Source organism: Calypte anna, chromosome 1 (genome assembly GCF_003957555.1).
Source record: "Calypte anna isolate BGI_N300 chromosome 1, bCalAnn1_v1.p, whole genome shotgun sequence".
Lineage (NCBI taxonomy): Eukaryota > Metazoa > Chordata > Aves > Apodiformes > Trochilidae > Calypte > Calypte anna.
In genome coordinates this window covers 81,857,941-81,879,455 of record NC_044244.1, presented here as the reverse complement: position 1 = coordinate 81,879,455, position 21,515 = coordinate 81,857,941, and the positions used below count along the sequence as shown (strand labels likewise).

Genomic DNA, 21,515 nt, shown 5'->3' with positions numbered 1-21,515 from the left:
GCCCAGGCCGGTAACAAAGCTCCGGGGACCGCCATGAAGCTGAAGCTGTGCGGGGCGGGCGGCGGGCGGCTGGGGACGCTGGTGGGGCTGGGTAGGAGCGGGGCCGCCGCCCTGGCGCTACCCGGCTGCCTGCTGTACACGCGGATGGGCTCGGCCCCACACCTGACACACGACAACCTGCAGACGGTCACCGGCGTCCCCGCCGTGGCCCAGCTCAGCCTGCCCGCCATGTGAGTGCCGCGGCCGAGGAAGCGGGGCGGGGAAGGGAGGGGGGGGGAGGTCTGTGAGGCTTAGCGAGCCCCCGCGACGCTGGTGGGGACAAGCGGGGCTTCGCGCTCCCCCGGGAGCAAAGGCACAACCTGGAAGTTACTTCCCCACGGGAGAGAGGCGCGGTGAGGTAGTGGGGCACAAGTAAAGGGCCTGAGGGGCCGCCTAAGTTCTGAGCGACTTTTAACTAAACCCCTCACAGGTCGCTAAGACACAAACCCAGCAGAATAACCAGGAGCAGGAGCATGCGGCGCTCAAAACGAGTTTAGTGGCAACTGAAAGGGAAGGTGGGGTTTTAGGTTGGATATTAGAAAGAATTTCTTTACGGAGAGGGTGGTCAAACACTGGAATGGGCTGCCCAGGGAAGTAGGGGATTCTCCGTCCCTGGAGATACTTAAAAAGAGACTGGATATGGCACTTACTGCCATAGTCTAGTGACCGCGGCGGTAGTGGAGCAAAGGTTGGACTTGATGATCTCTTGGAGGTCCCCTCCAACCCAGCTGATTCTATGATGAGCATCGTGAGGCTTGTCAGAAGCTCTGCGCTCCCCATGTTGGTTGGTTGCTGAGTGACTCTCGTCTGTAGTGCTACCCAAAAAGTCACGGTGCCGCTTCGTGATGTCCAGCAAGCCAGTGGTCAGTGTGGGTAAAAGCTCTGCCCCTTTGCCACAGAATTATGAGTGTTCCGATTTGTAAGCTGTGATTCTCGGGCCCTCGTGTCTCTGCCTCAGTTCTGCTGCCTGGTAGCTAGGTGGCAGCTATCAGTGTCTAAACAAATCCATGGTCACTTAAGTATGGGAACAGAAGCCTTAGGACACTACCAATCTTTCTTGACAGATTTTTGCTTGGTTGATGTTTTTCTCTGTCTGGATGCAGGGCAGAAATCCATGATGTCCTGGAAGAATATAAAGAAGGAGCTGCAAAGTTTATAGGTAAAGTGTGTATATTTGCTTCTATGCCTGGACATGTAACAAAGATGGATTCCACTGCATTTTTAGGCATTATGGTAGTAAAAAAGAGATAGGCTTTTCACATTTCTGTATTTTCTCACCCAAAGTGGCACTAAGGAAAACTTGAAATATGTGTTTTCAGTAGTATGGCTAGAAGTCCATCAAACAGGCTACAGAAATGTTGGGTTTTGGTTTATTTCTCTGTTTCTGCACCCAGCCTTCTTCTTGGGGGCTTCAGCATCACCTGGGATGGGGTTAACCCAAAAGTTGAGACTAGAACTGAGAGATGTTTTAATGTAGCCCCCAGACCCTGCTGCAAATGAATCTTATTAACTGCAGTTTCTAACTTTTGATGAGGGGAATTAGAGATTCTCATGAAAATGGCCTTCCCCACAGAGCTGTCCTTATAGATTTCCTGACAGTATCTTTCTGCTCAAGCTGTTTGCTTTTTGATTCTTACATAGCATCTGATGATTTCCAGCAGGAAATCTTCATCCAGTAGAATAAACAGGTAAGGCACCCCACATCAAATCAGTTTCAGCAGGCAGACACTTATGCCTCCAAGCTGTTCCTGTTCTGACAGGTTGTTAGCGGAAGGACCCGTGTTAAATTTGCAGGAGTTCTGACTAGCTAAAAGAGAAGGTGGGGAAGCTTGGGTTTTTTCCCTGTTTTCTGTTCTGTCAGTTTATGAGTCAGACTGTACTTGCTTCTTGTATTTTCTTCATTTTTTCCACATTAAACAGGCAGTTTTAGGAATATACTCACCTCCATTCTTGATACAGTTCCTAGATGATACCTTTATCTTAACATCTTGCTGATAAGACTCAGTAAAGCAGCAGTTGTCATGCTCAGTCTGGACAGTTGTGACTGCCCAGAATTTTTCTCTTTGTCATAATAGATCACTGAGGCCTGACTGCATGGAGTATGCAGCCAGGATCACAGTTGTCAGACTCATGTGGTGAAGAAACCTGTCTGTGCAGTGCATGCAGAGGTAGCACCTCATGTGAATATCCGTATGATAAACAGCTTTTATATCTGTGGAGGTAGCTCAGAGAACTAGAGGATGATCAGCCAGGTCAACAAGCTGCTTCTCTGCAATGTTTTGTTTGTTTAAGTATCTTGGATTACTCTGAGTACAGAGTAAATCTTGTTAAAGTGATGGCGTGTCTGCTTAATTTCTATGATGTAAAGACAGTTCTTTATGTACAGAATCTAGTGGACTTTGTAAGAAAATTTTTGAGCTGCTAATACTTGTACTGAAAATTGTGAAAATTTTTATGAATTAGTAATTCTTAAAATTGTTTTAGCATTTTTGTCTTATTTATGGAGACTTTAAGTAGGAGATCAAGATTTTGGATGTGCATTTGATTACATAAGCAGAGTTATGGTTTGGATTCCCAAAGGAAGTTTGCACCCAACTATCAGTAAACTTGCTTGCCTTGGGACAACTTATTCCTTCAAGAAAAATTGAAAATCCTCTTTTATCCGAAACTTCTCAGAAGCCTTATCTGAAACTTTATCTGAAACATTTTCAGAGGCTTCAGCAATTTCACTCCCTATCTGTGAAAAGAAAACGATTCACCATTGAGACATGCTATCTGCCTTTCTGTATGGCATTTGAAGCCTCTCATCTGGCAGGGATGATAAATTTCTCATTTCTGTAGCTGATCTGTTTCTCTCGCTATACAATGTCATTCCTTGAAAGTCCTGGACTTGAGGCTGTTGCTCAGTTTAGATGATGTCAGGTGTCAGATGTCTCCAACGTACCAGTTGAGTGGTCAAGTGAATCAGCTGTTGAGTCTAGCTAATTTCAGTAGCAGGAGCATTAATCAAGAAGAAGCATAATTAAATCTCAAAGGAGCTGTGTAGGTTTGTCCTGATGCTGTGCTCTCCTCTCTCCAGATAGTAAAGCTGGAGGCAAAGTTTGCCTTCTTTGGTGCTGAGAGATCAAATGGACATTTTATGGGTTTTTGGTTGGTTGGGTTTTTTTACAAAGGGATGTACTTCCATGTGGGAGACTACCCTCTTCCCTTTTACAAATTTACAAACTATTTTTTTTATTATCTTTGTTTTGGTTCATGAATTTCTGTCTGTCATTGTTCCCAGGGATGCCAGACGTGGTGCTGTACTGCTCCCTTCATGACCCAGTCACTCGTTGTCCATCTGGCTACAACACCAACAAGGTAAAGTAACTGACTTGTAAGAATCAACTTAAGGTTCCCAAAAAAAAGCTGCTAGTCTTCCCCTCATTTGTGTGGGTGTGCTTAGACAGCCACAAGATGTTTTAAATGCTTTATAGAAAAATAAATATTTGCACAGAGGAATGTAATTTACATGCTCATTCCTCCAACTAAATAAAGCTGGGTATTTTCTTACTTGGCAGCACCTTCCCTGAACAGTTCCTGAACAGTTAAGTGGCAATGCAGATAGAAAAGAGAGCTCTGTAATTCATGTTCTTGTGGTTGATATGGTAGTAAAAGAAAATGTGTGTGTTTTAGCTTATATGCTGTACAAATGTATCGTGATGCCACCGATAAGCAGTAAACCTGGACTTCTGTGTGTGTTTACAGTCTGCTACAAGTCCACAAAGTGCAAGAAGTTAGTATTTGCAGGAATATAGCCCAGCAATCCAGGTAGTCGTGCTGATGTTGGCCCATTTCATTCTACAGGCACCTGTGTTACCCTTGCAATCCCCAGATGTACATGTTGCCTGCCACAGCTTTGGCCTAGAGGGGGGCCACTCCTGGGACATGTTCAGATATGATCAGGCCCAAGGCCTGTTTGAGTATGGTCATTTTTGGTGAAAAGTTGCTGAATGATGGAGGATAACTACTGCCATCCAGCTGTTGATAGCTGTCAACCATGGCTGAGTTCTCTCTCCTGGCAGGGAAGGAGCTGCTTGAAGCTTGACTCACTGTTGTGCTGCTATGAGGTGACAGCAGCCATCTAAGCCTGGGTGTTGCAGGTTTGGTTTGCCTTTTTTTTTTTTTTTTTTTTGTAAGCTGGTGACAATTTTTGTCACCTTGTTGCAATGCCTTCTGGAGCTGGATCTATGCTGGAAAACACTTTTTGTCAGCATATTTGTATTTGTCAAATACTTCAGAACCTTTTAGAAAGCAATGGGACAGAAAGCTCTGGATTCTGTGGCACAAAGCTTGGCACAGGCTGGATTTACATAATCATGTGATAATGGTCAGTTCTTTAAGCCTCAGGGCTATTTTATTTATTAAAGAAGCTTTTTTTTCCTCTGGAGAGCAGGATGAAGGTAACTGGATGTGATTACACTCTGTGCCCTGTGGCTCAAACAGTTCTGACTTCCCTCTGCCTGCCTTCACCAGATGTTCCTTGATGCTCTCACATGAGGCAGCAGGTACTAACTGGCCAACATGCTGCTGCAGAATAACATGCAGCTTCTGCATTCCAGTTGTTTTGCAGGTACTAATTTGGAATCTCTCTCCTCTGGAATACTTTTTTTTTTAATGGAAAATTTATAAAAATGTTACTACTGTCTATTTCTTTGTTACTCAGAATTAGTGAAATTGACTGATGAAGCCAAAAATAATCAGGAGAGTTGGATGAATAGCCAATAGATGTGTGTTGTGTTTATGCAATCTTTTTTATATTTTATGGAGAATGGACAAAAAATAACATTCTAATTTTTTTTTGCACCCCGTGATCAAATTCAATGTATGAATTAGTATGCATGAGAACTGCATTGCTTAATCTGTCTGGCGTGGGCTAGAAGAATATGTTAAAAGCCTCAAGCCCCCAAAAGTCCCCATAACACCTCAAGTTACAAGCTACTTAGATACCTGAAAACCATTTCTCATTTTAAAAAGTACTGATGGCGATGAAAAGAATGAACTTTTAACAGGCTTGAGCCTAATACTTAACCTGCCTGAGTACACCTTTAGAATTTTGGAGCAGTAGTGTCACAGGTCTTAAGAATACTACAACAAAAGCATCTGCCAAGCTGCACTCACAGGTTAATTACAGATTCTGCAGTGGCTCCAGCAGCATTTTGTGACTGAATGTTTAGTGAATTGAGTGGTCATGTCTGCTGGTCCAGAGGTGTTCAGGTAACATAACCTTTCTGTACAGGTGTTTTTGTCTTGCTTTAAAATCTTTTGAGGGCAGCATGGCATAATGATGGAGGATGGGGGCCCGTGTGAGCACAGAATGAAAAGCATGTGGAGGGAACTGAGAAGACTGCAAAATCCTAATGAGTGCCTGCCATTTCTTAAATTGGCTCTGCTTGAAACCTGTGTGTTTCTTTTGTGATGGGTATTTCAATCTGTTCTTTAGTGGCTGTATTTGGGACCTACAATAACATTGGAGATTAAATTGCCTAACAACTTTTTGTATTTTTCCCAGTTTGTCTGTGTGGTTTATATAAACACATACATTCACATGGGTGATATGAATTCACTGTTTAGAAGAGGAAATGGTTTCTTGATTTTGCATTCTGTAAAGAGAACTGGGGAGCTATATTTCCCACTGCAGCCTTCGCTGCTTTTCATGAGACAACAACATAATTTTGGCAATTAAATCTTTTATTCTTTTAAATTTTTTTTCCCAGTTCTAGAAATCTGTGTGATTACAGACCAGCTGCTCTATCTCAGAGACTTCCAAACCTGTGGATAAGTCACTGTGTTGAGTGTGGTTTCTTTCATTTATTGTGCCAAGTACAGCTGATCAACTGAGCCATGCTCCCAGAGAACTTACCTATAAAGTATCACTCCAAGTATTGGGTGTTTCACGAGACTGGTTCCTTCTCTTCTTTGACCCTTAAGATCTATTAACCTTTGTAACCAACATCCATCCCTACTCTTGCTTGACAGACAGTGTCCCTGTGGGGAACCTCAGGGCGCATGGAAGTGACAGCTTCCAAGTTCATGGACATACAGAAGGCCATCCAGCCGGACTGGTTCCAGTGCCTCTCTGATGGAGACACCTTTTCTGGGGAAAGTAGTAGAAAAAGGGCCAAGAAGTCTGTGGATCGGACACTTTCCTTCCTGGATGCTTGCCTCCAGGTGCAAGAAAAATCACCGGTAAGGTCTCAAAAATATTAAGGTAATGGCACCACAGCTGTGTTTTGGTCTGTGTTGCATCCTGGGCAAGTCCAAGGATGTAGGAAATGATGTCACACATACATATTGGAGAATGTCCAGGACGGTCACTAGTTTTTTTTATGCCAGTAGCATGGTGTGTTTTCATTCTGACATCTTTTTTTTAACTTCCCTCCTGCACCAGGATAGCTAACTCTCCTAGTTGAGAACTATTTTTTTTTTTCTTTTCTGCTTTTGGACTGCAGTGTGTTTGTTTCACTCATCTTTGTGCTATTTATGTGGGCAAAGTAGGATCTTCCTGTTCAGATTGAGAAAACACATATTTTTGTTCTGAATTCTCATCAGTTCCAAGTGAGGGAGGACTTGCTAGAATTTGCCAGTGCTATCCTTTATTTCTTCCAGCAGCTTTGAAATGTACCTCCTTTGTGGTGAAAAGGGACATACTGTCAGAGTCTGTACCAGAAAGGAAGATGGGTGTCTGGAATCCTCTGAAAGACAACTCATTGTGAGATCTGATGTTGACACCCAGGATAACAGCACTTGCTTTGTATTCTGCATGAACACACGTGGTGCTGAGGTGCTACCTAAAAAAAGCTGTGCGTGAAGATGATTGGTGGTGATTGCATTCAGTTTAATCACACAAATCACCACAGAATGGCACCAAAATTCTTTATGAGTTAGTGTTAAGGTAAGGTAAGAATCTTGCCTCTACTGATGTCGTTTCTACCTTACACTTAGAGTATTCCCCGCACAACATTGTATAATCTAGCTGAGGACAAAGCACTGTCTCTGGCAAGTTCCTGGGAATGTAGGGCTTAAATAGCAGGCATCTGGAGTCTGGGCTGTGAGATGTCTTGTGTGTCTTTGGCAGAGCATACTCTAATACTTCTAACACTCTAATATTTCTCCTGGGCCAGGAGCTACAAGGAAGTGTAATGTTTGGGGCAATTGAAGGTGGAGATATCTTGGAGGAGAGGCTCAGATCAGCCAGGGAGACTGCCAAGCGGCCTGTGGGTGGCTTTCTGCTAGATGGCTTCCAGGGATGTGCCATGGCCAAAGAGACCAAGTTGAATCTGATAGCTTCTGTCACAGCAGAGCTGCCAGAGGATAAACCAAGGTAAGTTGTGTGGGCAATATCCCAAGAAGTCCATCTGTCCTATTATAAGTAGCATCTACAGGCTGCTGTGCAATATCACTGTAGGAAATAATCACTGTATTGCAGAGCTCTGTGTGTGTGACAGACTGCATGAATTCTACCCCATGTCAGGCTGCAGTCTTCAACCCTAGCTTCAATTTTTAGCTGTAACTGATGTCAGGCTGCCCTCATGCTGTGTGTTTTTAGTAGTCCCAGTGTTTGGAGAATAATCAAATTTTAATTAGGGTAATCTCTGTGAAGAATTACAGGTATGAAATACGTCTGGGCTGCTTAAATTTCATCTCTGAGGCCAAGGTTTACCTGAAGTTCAGCTTGAACAAGAACATTATTGTCAACTTATTTTACAGGGACCTCTTCTCAGAAAAAACTGCCCTGTTTCCAGTCCTTTCTGGTCTGAACTGAAGGAGAGCAGAGAAGGGTGCTGGCAGAACTAGCCAGTGCTTACATGATATTAGGGCAACCAGATCTGACCTAGTACCTGAGGCACCAAGGCTATGAACTACCAGAGGTGATACAGCCTGGCCCAAAGCAATCGTTTCCTCTGCTTGGACTGGGATTCTGAGTTGTGCATTCTCAGTTGTTAGTTGTACCCATTAGATGCATGCCTGAGACGGGACAGGAGTGGCAGTGCTCTTGACTTTTATAAATAACTAACAGTAACTAAAGACTTTAGGAAAATGTGTGCTAATATTTTCCAGTGGTTCAGAAGTACATGGGTTTCTTATCATTGGATTGAGCATGCAGGTTTTTGCCTGAGTTGCTCTTACAAGAGCAATGGAAATAGTATGGGTGCTTTTTTCATCATTTCATGAAGAGAGTGACTCGGGCCCCATTGTCTTTCTGTATCTGTGCTGCCCTCTGCTAGCTGAGCATTGCTCTGACCTGATGGTGTTCAAAAGGAAATTAAATTCAAAAGCATGTGTCTGGTGTTGCAGCTTGTTCATGCTTAGCAGCGCCTGGGGTTTGAATTTTCCTGACAATTAGAAGGCTTGCTGTGTTGTTGCTGTCCTGTCTGTTTGAGCTACTTAAAAAGATCCCCTGGGAGCATTAGAGACCAATCTGCTCAGCTAACCTTAGTGGCTACCAGTGCATCTGTCTCATCTATCAAACAGTTTGCTTGTCTGGTTAAGACAAATGTTTCTGACCTCTTTGTAGGAAGAAAGCTGTTTAGCCCTTGGGGGTCTTGTAAGTACCTCAAGTAAATTTCAGACAATCCTGCTTTCCTGAATCACCTTTGCCATTCTGGCTGGAGAAGTCGGTTTGCAGCTATGTTCTACCCTAGTATGAAATTCTCTAAAAGGCAAACACTTTCAGTTGCTTCTTGAGTGAAGAGCAGCTTTTATGTGGTGGTGAAATGATGTGGTGAATGTACTCTGTAGGGTCCTTTCATGTACCCAAAGTGCTGAAGTCTTTTGGTAAAATTTATTTTCCTTTTAAAGAGCATCAGAACCCTTGCAAGAAAAAATGTTTCTTCTACCTGTGCAAAGATAAGATTCAGCAAGGGTTTTAATCATATATGCAGAGATGCTGTTTTAACTATTATAATTTTCTCCTTGCCATGAGAGGCTTAAACGTAAGACACTTGTGTTGTAAACTTGTCCCAACCTTATTCTGCACTCATCAATTTAATTGGAGTACTTAGAAAAGTGACTAAAAATGGCACCTTGTGAATTCATTTATCAGCCCCTGTGTATTTTCCTAATTATCTGTTTAGATCATTGCCCTACATTAGCTTCTGCTTCTGTCAGCCCAGCCGTGCACTTGCAGGAGAGCAGACACTGCTCTGTTCTCTTCTGCTTCCCCCACACTCAGGGAAGCTGCCAGATAACTCTGGCTAACAGCAGGTTCTCCTATTACCATTGGTGGTAATCCAGCTGGGCTCTTCCTGGCTCATAATGCCATGTCCCAGGAGATGTTACAGCCTAGGTTTTTGTCTAAATCATTTGAGCAGGTAGAGTGTAAAGAAGAGTGAAGAATAAAGCAGGGAACTGTTCTCTTTCCAATAACATTAGTGTGTTCTCCTTCAGGCTGTTCTCCAAGTGCTCCATAATGTGGCTGTCACCTGAAGGACTTGTATCTTTGACCAACTATCTACAGCTGTCCCTGCTGCTCTTGATCAAGTCCTTTTAGGCTGTCTCCCAAAGCACATGCCAAGCCAAGGGGTCCACCTGTCTGGAATCTTGTAGTTCCCTGGGGCACAAACACAACTAAGGAAAAGATCTGTTCCATGTGTTCATGTCTGTGTGAAAGAAACCAAATCACTTCAAACATAAGTTTTTCAGGGCTAAATGAAGGATGATTGCTGCCTTTCAAATGGCAGATAAAGAAAAGCCTGCCATGTACTGGATAGGCTGGAGGTGGGGAAATGGAAGCACAGAGAATTCTGAGTGGTGGCTGTTGTACCCACTTGCCTTCTGGTTAACAGTTGCGGGGGGGATAAACCACATGTGCTGTACATGGATCTTTTCCTTCAGGTGCTCAGGTTATGCTAGATTTGCCTTTTTGTGTGTCTTACAGAATCATCCATGGTGTAGGCAAACCAGATGAGGTGCTTGAGTGCATTGAAAGGGGAGTGGACATTTTTGAGAGCTTCTTTCCCTTCCAAGTGACAGAGCGAGGCTGTGCCTTGGTTTTCAGTTACGACTGTCATCCAGATACTGAAGCAACAGGTAGGCTCCTTGATGGTCATTACCATTTTTTACTGTATCAACCAGTATTGTGACAAGCATAATTCATGCTTTGGAGGAATCTGTATTTGAGTTTTTTGTTCCTGAAACAAGTGCAGTAACCATTTAAAAAAAAAAATTGGAATTCCACTGTCAAGTGTTGCTTTTGAAGGTGGGGTATTTTGATGTTAAGACTGCTGAGGTGAACCTGAGGCCTCAGGCTAGGATCTGAGTGTCTAATTAGCCAAAATATGCTTATATACTTATTAAACACTGAAGAAAGGTGTTTTTGCTTGACAGCACCGGCAAATTTTTTATTACTATTAGTAGTGATGGCTAGGCCTATTAAGTGGAGATGTTAGGTACTTGATCTGATTTGCTCTTTGGACCTGAATGTGCCTATTTTAATATATTTTTTTAAGTCCCTTACTCCTTCTAGCTGACAAAAGGTAGGGATCCCATTTCTGTGTGCAGCTATCCTTTCTGTCCTTGCATTCATCAGTTAATATAAAAAAAAACAGGAGGTGTTCGTAACTCCTTACTTCATTACACTGAGATGGGTGCCTGTGTGTCACCAATTAAAGTTCTATCAAATGTGTTTCAAGCAGCCATTTTTTTTTTTGCCTAATAAATTCTTTTAATGCAGAAAAATATCTCACATTTTTCCTCCCGGGTGGAACCTAGTGGCTTTTCATGGATGGATAGTTCATAACCAGCTGAATAGAGCTGAACATCTTGTTTCTGTGTGCTGTTTTTTTAACCCTTTTCTTTGTTTATTCTTTACCTGGTCTCACCTTATTCTTAAATCATAAGAGTTCTGGGCAAGGACCCAGAATTTGCCTCTGTAACACTCAGTAGACTTGGACTGTGCAAAAATACTGATGTTTTTATATGTGTTTCTTGCTTAAGAACAAACCTAAAAATGTAAACCTAAAAAATTATGGTGTGATTTTTTTTATTTTTGCTGACTGCTGAAAAGGCAGATGTGGAATGTATATCTTCTGCATTTGTGCTACCAGCCTCTCTTAATTCCCATATCTTCTTTTATTTAAAAAAATGAATAAAAAATAAAGGCATCTAAATCTCTTGAGCCTCGTGACACCATGGAAAGTAAAATGATTGAATTCAGATGAATTGCCTGTGGACCCTAGCAAAATTTCACTAAAATCAATTTGTTCAGGTGTTTTTGTTCTATTCAGCATGCAGTTCAGACTGGAGATATTTTTGAAATTTTATTAAGAATTCAGCTCAGTAGAGCAGCAAAAAGTTATACTGTTGTTTCAGCTCTGACTCTTCAGTAGGCTTAGTAGAGCTGTTTTCATTTGTCTCTAGATGTTTTAATAATCTAAAATTGTGTTAGTTAATCTATGACAATTAAAGAAAAATACTTGCTTACTATAGGAAAGAAGTGGAAACTTGTGGCAGGAGTTTTCATCTTGCAAAAGAGTATCAGAAACACTTACTGTAAGATTGTTACCCTTCCTCTGCCCTTGCTGCCTGTTTGTAAAAGACTGTTGTCTTTTTATTTAAAACAGTTTTAACACAAAATGGGGCCCAGGGCCTGGAGAAGGTTGGTACTGAAGATGACCAGGATGAAATCTGCAAAGCTGACCCAGAAATGACACCATTTGAGATATTTCTGAAGGACAAAAGGTACGTGAGTTTGTGAGGAGGGCACCTGCATCTATGTTGCTGTGTATGATGCTTTTGTGCTGTGTATTTGATTTCATGTGGTCAGTGGATGGGAGACTTAATAAAACATAAATGTGCTGAAGAACAGTACTCTGGGACTGGAGAGTACTGGACAAGTGTTTTAGTTTGTTATCAGACATCTTTTGGTCTTCTGCATCTTAATAGGGTCATCTAGAAATGCTAGATTTTATTTAAACTCTGAAGAGTTTAAACTCCACTTTCTGACTCAGTTTGGGCAGCTGCAGAACGATTCTGTCATTTCTGGGTACTTGACAAAACTTTGGCCAGTGTTAGCACCTGCCCTTCCTTCTCTTTTCCACAGCTACTGTCTGCATAGACAACTGTATTGCTTTGCTTGATCCTCTCCACTTTCTGAGAATGGTGCATCTCCTAGCACAGGGGAAACTCTGTTTTGTGAATAGTGGAATTGGTAAAGCTTTGTTTCTGGTAGCTTTCTCCTGCACAGACTGTGTGATAGCTAGCAAGGCATGTCTTGTACTGCAGCTTTTCTGCTAGAGAAGGCACACATAAGGCCTCTCTCTCTGCAGTGATGTAGTCAAAGTTATTGACTTAGATGTGTGGAGCTGTTGGCTCTGTAATATGTTCTGACATGCTATACGAAGTCCTTTGTGCCAGTGAGGCTGGTGGTCTTAGATGACAGCAAATCCTACAGCAGCTGGAGGCTCAGGTTCTGCAAAAGCCCAGGTAGTAACTGGAGACTTAATTGCTTGAATGAGTTGCCTTGCCTAACATTGTCCAACATTGCTTCCTCCTTAGGTACCAAGATGATTTAGGTCCTTTGCTGGAAGGATGCAGCTGTTACTGTTGTCAGAGACATACTCGTGCCTATGTCCATCACCTTCTCATGTCCCATGAACTGTTGGCTGGTGTCCTGCTCATGATGCACAACTTCCAGCACTATTTCAGTTTCTTCAGTGCCATACGGGATGCCTTAAGAGACAATAAACTGGATCAGCTGAAGAAACTTGTCTGCAAGCAGGCACTTCAAGGCCCAGCAAATGCAAAGCCAGACCAATGAGTTCAGAGATGATAGAGGAGGTTATAGGCAACATCCTTACCCTGTGGGACTGTGTAAGGTGGACTGCCAGCAGGGTGACCTGAACCTGTTAGTAGTAAAACGCTTCCTTTCTGGATGGAATTGAAGGAAACATTTGAAAATGATCTCGCTTGCTGACAAGGAAGGAAGATCTTATTCAAACTTCCTTTTCAGTTAGTTGGCTAGGTGCATTCTTGGGGTATGGAAGAGCTGAAACAGCGCACAAAACCAGTTTGGATAGCTTTTTTTTCCAATTACAAATTATTGAACTTGTGACTGAAGAAGCAGCAGGGCATATAGTTAAAATTAATCCAGCTGCCTGAAGGCTCAATGGCTGTTTGGGACTCTCATTCCATACCCAGTGGATATTACAGGTAATTATTTTTCTAGTAAATCCTAGTGGTACTGTTCTTTCATCATGTAGCTCCTTGATGAGAGATCCCACCTCAGTCAAACACACTGTTCCTTGTGGGCATTGTCAGCATCTTTGTCCCTGAAGAGAACCGACTGGAAGTGCTGCTGTGTTTAGTGGCACAAGGAACTGTATAGATACTTCTCTCTCAGGCTGCCTGTGGTACAGACTGTTCTCTGGGCCAGGAGAAGTCCCTCCACCTTTGCCTGACCTTGAAAACCCCTGCCTCAGGAGGCCCCTGTTGTGATGTTACATCCAGAAAGAAAAGAGAGGGTTGAATCCATGTCCTGCTATAGAGGCTTTTTTTGGCTTTATACCCTCTCACTTGTATGGACTAAGATTTCACTCCCATATTATAGCATGGGGATGATAATGAATGTACCATTCTTTCCAGCTGTCCCAATACCAGTCAGTAGCAGACTGCTCAAATATCAGTGAGATAGAGCTGTGGAAGGAATGTGTTGCAGGAAATGGTGTTTAGAAACAACCTTATGGCTGCTTGTTTTAATCACATTCCTCTTGTTCATTTTTTTATGCCCCTTGCTTTGACATCCTGGATTTATTAATTTTATGCTATGAAGCAACAATAAATTTTTTTTATTATTCTTTACACTGGTTTTTCAATGTGTGCCAGAGGTGGTGTGTGTACTGTGTCAAGATGATGGCTCCTGGAAACTGACGTGATTCATCTAGGATTAGGATCATGGAGCAGAGGTCCAAAGATTTTGGTTCAAAAGAATGCCATAATAGACCTGGGAGTGCTCACTTGGAAGACACTCACCTGTCCCTCTCCCCACAAGACCTGTACTGCCTGAATGAAGCTTAAAAAGAAATACACTTGCAGGTGCTGACCTTAAAGTAGTTCAATATTAATCTGCCATTTGCTCTCCAGCATTTCTTCAATGTTTTAAGGTTATAGTGTCTTGCATCGGAATGACTTTACTGTGAAGTATAAGGAGCTTAATCTTCCCTGTCTGCATTGCCTTTGCATCCCTACCTCCTTGGGCATCTACACAATGGTGTCAGAGCCATTTCTATCCTTCCAGCCTTATCCACTCTGTTGCACTATGTTTCTGTTCCACAGGATCCTAAAGAAATGTCATTAATACTGCTTTACTGTTATTTTTAAGTATAGATTAAGAAGAATAATTAATAGAAACTATATAAAACACAGGACTAATGATCTTACCCCAAGGACAGTCACACATACCTGATGATTGCTAATGTTGATGCAGTGCTGGAAATGTTGGAGATGGTGGCCTGGATATGCAGCATGAGGGAGAAGGTCTGCCTATCTTAAAGGGCAAGAAATTCTAATGAAAAAAAAGTGTTTTATGCTTCTTTGGAGAGGAGTGTAGGACAAGGTAGTGTTGGGACCTTGCAACTCATGTTTCTGCAGTGTCTGTTTTTGCAGTGTTGCAAGTGTCAGTGCAAAACCTTACAGGAGGCAGCAGTGACTAGTTAAAAACTTCTGGTCCAGTGACCCTTTCTTATCCTTGTACTCACAGTCACCAAATCACTGCATGAATCAGCCCAGCACTTGGGCACCAAGATGCTTGTGTCCAAGAGGTCTGTCAGGACAGTTTTGTGAAGACCTGGAGGATAAGGAGTGCTAGCTAGTGTGTCCTCCTCTCATTGCCTGCATTATTCTTAGGTTTGGAAATGCCATTTTGTCCCCTTTGGGAGCTGGTTGCATTCAGTTTCCCCCTCCTGCCCCACTTCTACAAATCATTAGGCTTTATTAATTTTGTCTCCCAATGTGCCATTCTCAGTAACCCTTCTGTTTTTCCTTCTGGCCTTCCATTCTTTCTGTGCTGCTGTGTTCCCGTTGGTTCTGCAGTCATAGTGATAGGTTTTCTTGTTACAGTTCTCCGTTTAGCTTGTCTGTGTGTGCATGTGTGTACCAGAGCTGCACTAAGTGAATGATTTCCTACCGGGCAAAATTTGACCAGCTACATCCGAACATTATCCAGCAAACACAGTAACGAGCTGCACAAACCCTGAAACAACCTTAATGTGTTGTATCTACACAAATTTTCAATGTATCCATCAGTCTTCATAGTTCCTGTTGCAAACATGAAGCAACGTTTTTATGCAGACTTATAGTTTCTTTATTTCCAAGCAGAGATCTAATTTCTTTCAAAAATAGAATTCTTGCCCTAATAGGGGGAAGAAAACTACATTAAGAAAACTAAACTTTTCACAGAGAAGTGAAATTGAAAATTAAGAGGGAGTGGAAAAATTTCTGTGCTAAATTTACCTAGCATGGAAAACTGCAAATACATCCTTGCCTGCCATCCATCCCCAAATGGCAGAACACAAGAGAGCAGAGCAGAATACAAAAGAGATGGTGTGTTACAAAAACATTAGACCCTTGAACATCTTTCCCTTTGCAACTTTTAGCATACCTTTCCCCTGATAAAAAAAAAAAAACACAACCTTTCATGCTCTTCTGTTTCTGATGAGAATAACTGGTAGGGCCATGTTAAGTGCTATGTCCTGTGGCTTTCTGACTGCCTCATCAATATTCTGCTCAGTGACTTGCTCCTTTTGGAGGTATTTTAATATTGCAGATGCTTCAGCAGTTTCAAAGGTATGCTTTAAAATGTGTTAAGGAAAAAAAGAAATCAAATTGGTCTATCACAAAAATGTTTTCTCCTTTCCTTCAGATATGTAATGTCTTTCACCACACATTCACTCACCTCATCCATCCTCTAGATTACTTGGTGGCCATTACAGGTTGTATCAAGCCTCGTATGTTTCCAGGTCTGCTTTTCTGTGGTTCTACAGGATTGCAGGAGCTGCCCAAGACTGGAAGTGTTCCACCAGGGTGTTCAATTTCTTTTTATAACACTTAGGTCCAGAGGGCTTTCTGATCATGGGGTTTTTATGCATAGAAAAATCGATTCCATTTAGGTTTCACAGGTGCTTTTAAACACTGGATAGCTATTTGTTTTATTCTTACTGAACCCTGCTGATTTTTGATTCAAAGACTGAGGTGTCAGGAAAAGGGCCCAAATAACTCTCAGTAATTTTAGAGAAGTTTCCTCTGTGATATGGCAGGCATACACAAAATAGATGATCGTGTAGTGCAGGCCACTTTAATGCTCTTATTTGTAGTGGATAATCTATGTAACTCACCAAGGACCTCATCTCTTTTCTGGTAATGTAGCACTTGCTTCTTCAGACTGTTAAAAATGTTCAAGCACACATTACCATCCTGCCTTAGGTATATGCTGTAGGCATGGTAGGACTTTTCAAACAAAAAGAGAATGAAGTTAAATTCCTTTGAGAAGATGGATGTAGATTGGCAAGGTTGGTACTAGCACAAAAATGGTTGATGTCTTCCTGCAGCAAAATTTTCTTGTTTCCCTCTTGATGTTGCCATTTTGAATGGGGTCTGTCAGAATGCACAGCCTCTTCCCTGGTGGCATATTGGCTGGGAAAGGCAATACCTTCCCTGGATTATGGTGAGGTGATGATGAACTGCCTGGTTACTTGTACAGCTGTTGTCTGTACAATTTAATTAGACTGGTAAGGTGAAGATGCAGCACAGTGGGATGCTCTGTCATGCTTCTAACATACCTTCTCCAGCTCCTGGCCTTGCTCACTCTCCATCATTTAAAAAAATTCAGAGAAATCCTGCTCTGTTTGGCAGCTCTTTGTGTTTCTGAACATCTTGCAGAGGTCTTTGGAACGCAGGTTTGGATGAGTAAGGGGTTATCTGGTTAACCAGGGCTATTTCAAGCTTCAGCCTGAAAATTTAAGAATCAATGTAGAGGGGACAAGGCCATATACAAAGGAATGATAGAGGCATCTGGATCTGCCAAACAGCTCAGGATTAGCCAGCCTCCTGCGTTTCCTATCCCCTTGCTACCATGTGAAGTATTTTCTGTTCAAGGGTATGGCCAGGGTGCTGGCAAAGGCAATGGCTACAATTCATGCCTGTGGATCTACAGAACAAGGTGTATCTCACCACTTTGTACTTGCAGAGCAGGTTGATCTTGCAGACTGGTGGTCAAGAAAAAAACCCAAACAAATATATTCTTTAGATATAATGGCCCAGCAGAAATTTTCACAAAAGAAAGGAGTCATTTTGAGGTCCATCCCTAGTTCCTGGGTCTATTCCAGTCCTCTGTGTCTGATACTTTCCACTCTTGAGCTGATTGCCTTTCCAAAGTATTGAACATGTATTGCAAAGCATGACAGGAGGGTCATGACAGGGCTTTGTAGCAATGCTTTTTGCCCATTCCCTCCTTCCAAAGGAGAATGGCTGGTTTGCTTTTTGATGAGGTAATGAGGGAAGGTATTGAAGTGATGTAGCAAACATCTTGCAGGAGGTCAGCAGAGGCTGCAAATCTGTCCTGAGCCCAGACCAGAGCTGTATATGTCACATTTAATGCTACTGTGTGCTGAAAAACACCTGAGGAGAGCAATCCTTGGGGAAGCTAGATGCTTTCCTCAGGAAAAGCTGAGTGAACTGGGATGGGAAAGAACAGAGGCTGGCAAGCAGCCAAAATCTACAAAGGGATGTAGCATCTTCAAGGAAGGGAGCAGGAGATGGAGCATCTGGGAGGAAGCAGCACAGGCAAACAGGATGATTAGGATTTGGCAAGGCCAGCAAAGAAAGGAGTGGGAGCTGTGCAGTATGTCCACAAGTAGCATTGCCAACACTGAGCTGCAGAATACACTGGCATGTACCTTTTTACACCCCTTGTTTTGTGCATGTCTTGAGGAGGAAGAAGCATTCTGCTGTTGTTCAGCAATGGCTGCTATACTCCTGTGCACAAATGCAAAGGGCTACAAGGTAGGTGGTGGCCTTCAGACCTGGGGCTTAAGTGAAACTGAGTGCTGGACTCACCCCTGATACCTGGGTCTCCTGTTTCCCCTCAGCCAGTGCCACCACAAATAGTCAAAGGAGTCCTACAGAATTAACAATCAGCCCATCTTCCACAGACAGAGGGACACGCTGCTGCCTCTCAGCTGAGGCACGGCAAGGTGAGCAGTCCACCTGGATCACAGCCCTTCCACCACAGGGATAGGGTGCTATAAAGAGATGAAAAGTCCAGTAGTGTGCTTCTGCCCAGTGGAAAGTAGCCTTTATCTGTGCTGTTCGATTCACCATGGTTACAGCTGAGGGGTAAAATTTACTGAAACTGACAAGAGTCCCCAGAGGAGGGAACCAGAAGGGTCTTCCCCACATTGCCAAATGTAGGGCAGCCTAGTGCTTGTCTCGTTGAGATTCTTAAATCATTGTACTGAAATCAATTTTTAATTATGTTAATTTTTATTTTGGCTCTAGGGGCTTTCTTTTTCTTTGCCTCATATTTCCAGAGGCGTTCAGGGATCAGATAAGACCAGTGTCTGTCAGGAAGAAATTCACTGGTGTGTGGCAAAAATCAAGAATGATGGTCAGGAGAATTCCTTGTCTGGGCCTGGGAGAAAGAAAATCCTTGTTGGACAAAGATGTGGTTTGCATCAGAGCTGATGGCCTCCTGTTCTGGCTCTTCAGGCTGTATGAAACCAGGGAAGGGTGTCATGAGTGGTGCCAGGAAAGTGGAACCAGAAAGGTCATCCCTCAATCTTGAGCTGAGAATGACTGGAGAGTAGCAGAGGGCAGCTGCATCAGTAGCACTTGAGGTTGAAAGGTAGGATTGGACTGGGGTATATCTTCTGTTCAGTCATTCAGCAAGATGTATGTAGCATTGGATGCCGGCTTTGGAGAAGTACTGTTTCAGATCCCTCACACCTTGAATTGCTTATAGCCTTGTGAGCCTTCCTTTGCTCCTGAGGCAGCAGATCAGGAAGTAAGATACCACCAGGAGATGACAACCATGTTAATTCATTATTACCATTAGATAAAGAAAGGTTTGCTTCAGTCATTCATACAAAGGCTAATTCAGATTTGAGGTACTTGCATTGCATTAGTCTGAGGAAGACCATTTCCCATTCTCTTTGGGAAATGAGACATCTCACATCCAGGAGCATTTGCAGACTGAAAGCTGCCAGCCTCTCCTCACTTCATCAGCAAACCATCACACACTTGGCTGAAACTAATCAGATTTATATCAGCATCCTCTGGGTGTCTTTAATTCCTATTTGTAGTTTTCTGAGCATCACTATATCAGCAACCTGCAGCTTGTTGATCCTTCCTTAAAATGCTGGCATTGATTGGGTGCTCTTCAAAAAATATTACATCAGTAAATGTGACTAAGGCAGGGTTTTGTTGTGCAAGAAGGCTAAGCCACGAATAAGGTTGCCCCTTCCAGAGGAGCTGCTGCCCTGAGCTGGCTGTGTTCATCCCAGCCTACTGTGGGCAGAGGACCAGCCTCGGGAAGGAGTCCCTCAAGGTAAGTGCAATAAATAGTTGCAATAACCACCATATACCATCTTCAATTGAAAATCTTGGTGGTATGTGAAGAGGCTGCAGTGGGCTATGAAGATCTAAGAAGCTCTCTGATTGCTTCTGCCTGCCATGCTTGTAGGAGTGAGTAGCTGAGAGGTGGTCAGGGCAGGTTGTGTTGTGTTGTCTTGTCTTGTCTGGTTTGGTCTTGTCTTGTTTTCAGATGATCAGTACCCATCTTATACCCACATTAAATGCCTTCTATAATCATGGCTACCATACAGCAGCCTGAGGAGAGGTTGCAGATTGATAGAAATTATGGAGAATAGGTTGCTGTCAGCTGTCCTTTCTAGCACGGAGTCAGTCTATTCCCACTTATTCTGAAAAACTCTTATTCTGAACTACAGATTCATAATCCATTTTATGTATGTGTCTTATACTCTAAAAAGCCAAACCAAGCCAAAAACAACAAAATAAACAAAATACACCAAAAAATCCACCTTGGACCTGCAGCCATTATCAGGGTCCCCTGTGTGCCTTCAGAGAGGACACACTGGGAGATGCACACACATGCCTGGGTGGGTCATGCTATTTAGGAGCCCCCAAAGAGCAGCATCATAAGAGGAAGCAGAAACTTTATGCACTCAGTGTGTGGCACACCTACAGCAGACATGAAGACTGAGGGGCAACCTTATTAATGTTTATAAATATGTAAAAGGTGAGTGTCAGGAGGATGGAGCCAGGCTCTTCTCTGTGATGTCCAGTGACAGGAGAAGGGGTAATGGGTGCAAGTTGGAGCATGGAAGGTTCTGTGTAAACATAAGGAAAAGCTTTTTCACTGTGAAAGTAACAAGAGCACTGGCACAGGCTGCCCAGGGAGGTTGTGGAGTCTCCTCTGGAGACATTCAAAGCCCACCGGGATGTGTTCTGTGTGACCTGCATGAGGTGATCCTGCTCTGGCAGGAGGGTTGGACTTGATCTCTCGAGGTCCCTTCCAACCCCTAACACTCTCTGATTCTGTGGTTCTGTAGGGAGCCTCAGGAATGGGTGGAGGAGATCAGGGTCTTTGTGACTTTGTCTGAGTCTGTGTGCTGTGTTTTCAGAGCTGGATGTGCCTGTGGACCTGGGTAAGCAGTGCTCCCTGCAAGCCTCCTGAGCAAGCCATGTGGGGCTGTGGGCCCACCAGCTCATTCTTCTGGGCTACTGCAGCTCAATCAGTGTCTATGTATCTGCAAGCTGGGACACATCTCTGCCTAGAGAAATGGTGAAAAAATAGGGGATAAATGGTGGTTTTCAGTCCATTTCTCAGGCGTGCTATGATTGTGTCTAGACAGACAATACTTGGATGGCTGCCTTGTACCTTGAAGGGGGGGTGTTTGCTGCTCCCAAAAGGTTTTTGCCAGCTCTCCTTCATCTCTACAAGGACTTAACTCTCCTCAGCTACAGCAGAGATGTTTTCTGGCTGCTCTGGCTGCTGTCTCATTTACAGATGACTTCCAGCATATAAGGGACCTTAAGTATCCCATTGCTGCTGCCTGGTGGAGCGTAGCAAAGGTGAGCACAGGCTGCAGGACCCTTTCCTGAGCAGGCAGAGCAGGTCTCCTGACACTGGGAATTATTTACAACCTACAGCCCTCTCTGAACTCCCTCCTTCTCTCTGCAGGAGAGGAGCTTTCTGCATTCTCCAAAGGCTTTTCTAAAGTGGCTGTCATCATGCAAATGAAATCCTGTGCAACACCTGTGGTTCTTCAGCACTGCACAGTCACAGCTCATCTCTCCTCTCCCAGCCAGTCATGGAGCTAGGGGAAAGAAACAGCAAATAAGAAAATGTAGAAAATGAAGGTTAGAGGGAGTTATTTCAGTTGAAATATGAGGTAGAGCAGATAATTCTGCTGCAAATAATG

At 43.2% G+C, this 21,515-nt stretch overlaps 1 protein-coding gene across 3 annotated transcripts; it reads left to right on the top strand.

The window, feature by feature from the left end:
- Positions 1-6: 6 nt before the first annotated feature.
- On the top strand, positions 7-13,878 carry QTRT2 (queuine tRNA-ribosyltransferase accessory subunit 2). 3 transcript variants are annotated; one of them, XM_008498358.2, is made up of 8 exons: positions 7-230; positions 1,143-1,198; positions 3,323-3,399; positions 6,058-6,267; positions 7,203-7,402; positions 9,959-10,110; positions 11,643-11,760; positions 12,577-13,878. In XM_008498358.2, the coding sequence occupies exons 1-8, from the start codon at positions 34-36 to the stop codon at positions 12,836-12,838; spliced, it is 1,272 nt and encodes a 423-aa protein (XP_008496580.2). In that variant the 5' UTR covers positions 7-33; the 3' UTR covers positions 12,839-13,878. The 3 variants fall into 3 exon arrangements, with proteins under 3 accessions (XP_008496580.2, XP_030308607.1, XP_030308608.1); XM_030452747.1 differs by lacking the exons at positions 7-230; positions 1,143-1,198; positions 3,323-3,399 and adding an exon at positions 4,135-4,148; XM_030452748.1 differs by lacking the exons at positions 7-230; positions 1,143-1,198; positions 3,323-3,399 and adding an exon at positions 4,641-4,651.
- Positions 13,879-21,515: the final 7,637 nt, after the last annotated feature.